Source organism: Canis lupus, chromosome 32, assembly GCF_048164855.1.
Source record: "Canis lupus baileyi chromosome 32, mCanLup2.hap1, whole genome shotgun sequence".
In the NCBI taxonomy this organism is placed as follows: domain Eukaryota; kingdom Metazoa; phylum Chordata; class Mammalia; order Carnivora; family Canidae; genus Canis; species Canis lupus.
This window is the reverse complement of record NC_132869.1, coordinates 40,762,784-40,769,393: the sequence shown is the minus strand read 5'-3', so window position 1 is coordinate 40,769,393 and position 6,610 is coordinate 40,762,784. Positions and strand designations below refer to the sequence as shown.

The 6,610-nt window shown below is 62.9% G+C and overlaps 1 protein-coding gene across 2 annotated transcripts; it reads right to left on the bottom strand.

Annotated features, from left to right (window-relative positions):
• Positions 1–2,449: 2,449 nt before the first annotated feature.
• On the bottom strand, positions 2,450–5,577 carry ISLR (immunoglobulin superfamily containing leucine rich repeat). Of its 2 annotated transcripts, none has more exons than XM_072809594.1 (2): positions 5,274–5,577; positions 2,450–4,480 (listed from the first exon to the last, which is right to left on the bottom strand). In XM_072809594.1, exon 2 carries the CDS (start codon positions 4,470–4,472, stop codon positions 3,186–3,188), a length of 1,287 nt encoding a protein of 428 aa, XP_072665695.1. In that variant the 5' UTR covers positions 4,473–4,480; positions 5,274–5,577; the 3' UTR covers positions 2,450–3,185. The 2 variants fall into 2 exon arrangements, with proteins under 2 accessions (XP_072665695.1, XP_072665694.1); XM_072809593.1 differs by lacking the exon at positions 5,274–5,577 and adding an exon at positions 4,681–4,831.
• Positions 5,578–6,610: the final 1,033 nt, after the last annotated feature.

The window sequence follows — 6,610 nt, the reverse complement described above, 5'->3', positions numbered from 1 at the left end:
AACCGCCCTATTGCCAGTAAGTCAACGCTGCGTTTGTGGGGCCCCGGGGGGTTGGGGTATTCTGGTTGCGTGTGGGGCTGGGCACCAGGTGCGGGGCCCGGGAGGACCCAGAGCCGTATCCCCCTTGGGTGGCAGAGGGACCAGGGACCCTATGATGCCAACCCCGAGCTCTGTGGACATTGACTTTGGAGGTAGGACTTTTTCTGGGTCCTCAAGAATGAGCAGCACTTGGGGAGGAGAGATCTCAGGAAGAGGGGAACCATTATAATAAAGATGTGGAGGTGGTGGGGAGGCACAGCACAGAGCTGTCCCAAAAGGAGTAGGCCCTGTGCGTAGAAGGGAAAGGCAGCTGGGAGGAAGGGGGGATCCCTGCCCTTGCTGGGAACTGGTGGAGGTAGAGGATGTATGCCTGAGGGTATGGGGTCCACGGTGGGCCTGGGGGCTACAGAGAGGGGAAAGCATGGCCACTCCACAGACCTGGGTCAGTGGGCTCTCGAGAAATGTCTGCACAATTAGTGGAGAACGACCGCTCTCCTCGCCCACATGGCCTGCATCCCCACTACAGCCGCAAATACCCATGAAGCTAGGGGTGGGGCCAGGGAGCTCACACCCACCTGGGAGGCTGCCCGTGAGGAGGGCAAAGAGGGCAGGCTCTGATCCCACCGCAGTCCATTGAGAAATGCCTTCCTGGCCCTACGTTGGTGTCCGACAGGGTCACAGGGACGAGAAGACCCACTGGGTCTCTGCCCTTAACAAGGAAACAGACACAATAGAGTGTGATCAGGCTGGGACACTGGACACCCGGGGCTGTGTGAGTCAGAGGAGGGGACCTCATCCACATTGGGAGCCAGTGGGTGTGGCATCCAGGAAGGCTTACTGGAGGAGGTGGTACTTGAGCCGACTTAGCCAAGTGAGAAGGAGAGAAAGGGTGTCCAGACCAAAGGAACAACGCAGGGAAAGGTGCGGAGGGGAACACATCACAGACCACCAAGGGAGCAATTAAGTAGCGGGTCCGGGAGAGCATGGAGTAGTGGGTGACCGCGGAGAACCAGGCAGGGGCGGTGAACGGCAGGCTGGGGGACCTGGGCTTCACCCCGAGGGCTGGGGCGCCACGAGGACTTTCAATCAGGGGGCTAGCTAGTTCTTTCAGAGCTCGGCTGTTCCCCAGCTGCCCCGACTCGGGTCTTAGGCCCAGGCCCCACTTCCTGAAGACAAGCTGCGTGGGCTGAATGCAGCCAGAGATGTCAGGGGTCCAAGGTGGGTGAGGATGTCAAGCCTTAGATAATCAGAGTCAGTCGGACCCTTAAGCATCCCACCAGTCCTTTGTTTTCTGAGGACACCGCAGCCCAGAGATGGACAGCCATTTGCCCAAGGTGGCACAGCACAGGGGACTTGGCTCTCGCCTGCTGCTTCCCACCAGGTGCGCAGTCGTCCTTGACCCTTGACATGCGCTGCTGGTGACCTCAGGGGGAGGGGTCTGGGGAGGTGCTGCCTGTGGACCAGGAGGACTGGGAAGGGGAGCCAGCCAGCCTCCAAGGCTCACAGTTGCCTCCCAGGCTCCTGGGCATCCCTGCCTCCACTTTGCCGGCCTCAGCGGTCCTGAGTGCAGAGCTCGGGAGGCCGCAGAGCCTCCTGCACGGGGGGTCCTGTCCCTCTGTGTAGCACCCTTCGGTCTGGAAAGGGGTGGGGGTGGAGATCCATCTCTGACTCACACACATCTGGGGATCAGTCTCCAGGTTCTGACTCCATTTCCACGTGCTCCCCACTCTGAGAGACCTGCGGCTTTCTGCTAGGCCCTCACCACCCCCCAAGTCCACCTGCTGTGTGGGGAAGACTCCCACAAATGACTTTCCTCCAGGAATACCGTTTCTTCTTCCTGGAAAGCACTACTCATCATCTCCATCATCCCCCTCCAGGACGCTCTCGTCCTCAATCCCTGGGTCTTTCTCTCTCCCCTGGTCTGTGTCCCCACCTCCTCCTTTCTCTTTCTTCTCCATCTTGCCTTGTCTGTTCCTCATTTCCTCTCCATTCCCCAACGTCTCTCCCAGGAGCAGGACTGGGAAGAGGGGCCACAATCCGGGTGCTTCCATCCTCCGTGCCCCCCAGACCCCATGCGTCCTTAGGCCACTGCTGGCAGAAAGCACTGCTCGGGGCCAGCAGGACCCTAGGGAAGCTCTGTGATGGTTATCAGGCCCGCACCCCCACTTGACCCCTAGGCCAGTTGAAAGACAGGGAACACCTGCCGCTCTGCTCAGCTTGAGGCCCGGCCCCTGACCCACGGGCTCCCCCCTCTCGTGCTGGCTCCTCGCAGTCTGGGTGTGCCTCACAGGCCCCTTCGCATGTTGACGGGCAGGCTGGCCTTCCTGACTCTCCAGTTCCCTATCCTATCCCCAACCGGGGTGATAGGGAGGGGTCCTCGATTCAGACAAAACGCCAGGCAGTCACAAGAGAGCATCAGAAATGCTGTTTATTTCTCGGCCGCCCCGGGCTGGCTAGCCTCTGTGGAGGGGCAGGCTACAGATGCATACTTGGAGAGAGAGGCGGGACAGGTGTCCGGGGTGGAGGGGCACAGAGCGGGAGAAGTTGAAGGCCGTCCTGGATCCTCCAGTCCTGTCTGAGATGAGGGCACAGATTCCCGAGCCCCCAAACCATCAGAGAATGCCAAGAGGCAGCAGGAGCTTAAGCAGGTCACCAAGAGCCCAGAGCCATGCCAGCCACTGCCCCTAGACCCTAGTCCTCTCTCCTACGCCCTGTCTGCTTCGGGCCACCTCCCCGCCAAGCCCCCAGCCCCAGCCCCGGGGCCCCAGCCTTTGCCAGCTCTTTGGTCCCAGCGCCCGGAATTCCATCAGTGAGGCTTCACCCGGTCGGTCAGGCATGGCCCTGCTGGCAGGCCGCCCCGCTCGGGGAGCATGGGCAGTGTGGTTAGCAGCAAACAGCACCGTAGACGGTGAGTACGGAATCAAATTCGGTTCTAGTCCCTAGCTTTGAGCAAGTTTACAAGTTGGGGGTGGTGAGCGTTCCAGGAGAGACGAGAAGGGAGGTAGGAAGACGTGGAGGCCCCCACGCAGGCCTTGGGAGTTGCCATCCTCAGGCCCCTCGGCACAGTGTCGGGGTGGGCGGGGGCGGGAATCAGGGAGGCCTTGGGGTTGCTCCAGCCGGCCCAGGGCAGGGCGGGTGGGGGGAGGCTAGAAGGAAGTGAGGAGGACGAGGAGGAGGCTCTGGCCTAGGAGGAGCAGGCCCGGGGGCTGCTGCCCAGGGACCCCTTCTCCTGCTGCTGCAGCCTCAGGCGCCCCGGCGCGGCTGAGGTAGATGATGACAACGTTGTCCTCCGGGCCTGAGGGCTGCACCTCGTTGTCAACCGTGTAGCAGCCCTTCCCCTCGGCCGCTTTGCCGTGGAACCTGCGCCCCAGCACATCCTCGCCACCCTCGCCCGGTGTGGCCAGGGCCACGTTCACCGAGCTCTCCGCGCTGCCCAGCTCGTTGGTGGCCAGGCAGCTGTAGGTGCCCTCCTCCGGCTTGCCAAAGTCAGGGATGAGCAGGCTGCCGTTGGCAAAGGCCTGGAAGCGCGGCCGGCTGCTGGCCGCGGGGGCGCCGGGCAGGGCGCGCCCGTCGGCACCCACGTTGGGGCTGGCGATCTCCACGGTGCCGCCGGGCGTCTGGATGTGCCAGTGGAGCTGGGGTGCCGGCTGCCCATCCACGTCGCAGTGCAGGGCCAGCACGAAGCCAGGCCGCAGCTCAGCCCCGTCCTGGCTGGGCTGGTAGGTGAGCTGCACCGAGGGCGCCGAGCAGGGCAGCGGCAGCAGGCGGCTCAGCGGTGTGCCCTTGAGCACGTGGGGCGAGGTGCAAGTGATGTTGTCCTGCTCTGGGATGGACACAGCCGCGGTCAGGGCCCAGGTCTTGAACCACACGATGCCGCAGGTGCAGTCGAAGGGGTTGTCGTTGATCTGCAGGTGGGACAGCGCGGTGAGCGGCGTGAAGATGCCCTCGGCCAGCGTGTGCAGGCGGTTGTGGTTGAGCTGCAGGGAGCGCAGGGCACGCAGGCTGCGGAAGGCGTCCCGGGGGATGAAGGTCAGCTCGTTGCTGTCCATCTTGAGCAACTGGAGGGCACTGAGGTTGTGCAGGTCGCTCCAGGCGAAGTCAGAGAGGAGGTTGTGGCTGAGGTCCAGGCTCTTGAGGTGGCCCAGAGGGGCCAGGGCGCCGGCGGCCACCGCGCGGATCTCGTTGTGCGCCAGCCACAGCGACTGCAGCAGGGGCACCTCTCTGAAGGCCCCCTCTGGCAGGCTCGGCAGCCTGTTGGCTGACAGGCTCAGCGTGGTCACATTGGCCGGGAAGCCGGGTGGCACAGCCTCCAGGTCACGGTAGGCGCAGTCCGCGATCTGGAAGCCGTACTTCTCTCCGCAGTCGCAGGGCTCGGGGCAGGCCCGCGCCAGGCCCAGGAGGAGCGCCCAGCACAGCAGCCTCAGCTCCGGCATCCTACCTCCTGCAGAGAAGGACATGCCGCCAAGGTGACCCGAAGGACCCGTGCGAGGTGCTCGGCCCTCTCGGGACCCCAGCCAGCCAGAGCTCTTCCCCATCGGAAGGCCCTGCCCCCCAGAAATCCAGCTAAGCCCCAACACCACCTAGCCCGCAGGCCATTCTACAGAAGGGGACACCGAGACCCAGAGAAGGGCCAGGACTTGCCCGAGGTCATGCAGCCAGGAGAGGCGAAGACGGACCCCAGCTCCTCCTCCAAGCAGAGAGCTCTCCCTGCCTCGCCCGCTCCCCAGCTCCGAGCTGACTTTATGACTTGAAATCCGCTCTCAGCGGCCCCCTCCCCCAGCACTCCGGGAACCTCCCTCCTGCCCTCCCACATCCTGGCCACCGCCCCTCCCACCAGAGCCCCCCATAGGTATGCTTTGCCCCGGCCCAGACAAGGCCCCTTGTGCAGTGCACGCCGCCCCCATCCACCCCGTCCGCCCCCTCCCGTCCTACAGGCTCTGACCACAGCAGACACCAAACCCTTTCTACGGAGTCAGACCCGTGGCCTGTTCTGTTCAAGCTGCAGGGGCAGCTGCCTAAATAAACCCCGGCCAGGACCTCTCCGCTGGCTTGGGCGAGGCCAGTGGCTCAGCCCAAGCGCTGTTGGGGTTTCCGGGGATGCGGTTGCTGGCGGGGCAGACGCCCGGTGCACAGATCCAAACAAGGGATCATCCCCAGCACCCCGACCCAACGGGGAAGCACCGGGCCGTCCAGCTCCGGGGCCCAGCAGGCCTCCCGCCTTCCAGCTGGCTTACCTTCAAACTAGTCTTTCCTAGCCAAGTGGACGACTGTCTTCTACGGTGGAACCAAAGAGCAACAAAGGACCGAGTTGGCCCCGGGGAGGCCGCAGGGCCACGGGTGCCCGAGGGAGGACAGGAGGCCGCGGCAGGGGCAGCCCGTCCCGCCCCAACCGTGCCCGCCCTTCCCCAGACAGGGTGCCTGGGGCCTCGCCGAGAGGAGGCTGCAGGAAGGGAGCCCAGGCGGCCCGGACACTCCCTCCTTCTAGCAAAACAACTGCTGCTCTGCAGCAGCGAGGACCCGTGTTTCATAAGTGACACCAGAAACTTGAGAGGGAAAAGATGCCAATTTTTTTTTTCTTTTTTTTCCCTCTCTCTCACTCACTTTTAGCAGCTTCAACTTCCTTAAAGACACAGCACTAGCTGGACAGGACCCAGGAGAAGATGGGGCTAGAAGACTTTTTACGGAGCGAAGCATAAGAATGAGTCTCCTGGAAGGCGGGACACTCTGAACCCCACTTCGAATAAGAGAATGCGCGGGGTTGCGGGGGGCGGGGGGGTCTGGGCCAGGCTGGGGCCGGAGAAGTGCTTGTGTAGGCACACGTGTGTGACATTTCTGTGTGGGGGTGAGTTTGTATGTTTGTGCGGAACGGAGGCGTGAGACCATGTGTGTGAATCTGTGTGTTTGGGAAACGTTTGAACGTGTGTTTGCGTAGGCGTGAGACTGTGCCTTTGTGCGCCGTCTCCGCGTTTGTCCCGGTGTGTGCGAGTCTGTGTGTGGATGGGGGGTGTGTCTGCGTGTAGAAGTGTGGGTCTTTGTGTCCACGTGTCTGTGTGGGTGATGGTGTGTCTCAATGAGAAGCTGAGAAGGCCAAAGTGTGTGAAAAACCTGCCAGGCTCCCACACCTCAGTAAGAAGCCAAAATGTTAGTCCCATTTTTGTGAGAAAACACAGCTTCCTTGTCTGTGTCAGGCCTGCCTGCTGGCTCCGAGGAGAGGCTGCTGGAGACACAGTTGTCCGGGGAGTCCCCGGGCGCCCAGGGGCCAAGCTGGGCTCCCCGCTGTGCCGGGAGGGGCAGGGTCGGGGAAGCAGGCAGAGGGGTGACGAGGCTCCCAACCCTGTGGCCCAAAACTCAGGACAGGGACGGGTCAGCCTCCAGTTTCCCCGGCCAGGAATCTGGGATACCCAGGCTCACAGAGACAGTTTGTTACCCAGGATGGCCCACCTGACAGGCCGGGGTGAGGCTGAGGGTCTCACTCCTTCCAGAATATTCTCTCTGTGTCCTCCCACGGTGCTTGAAATGCCACCGCTGGTGCTGGATGTCTGTGGAGGCGGCTCTGCTCTCTGGGCTCCAC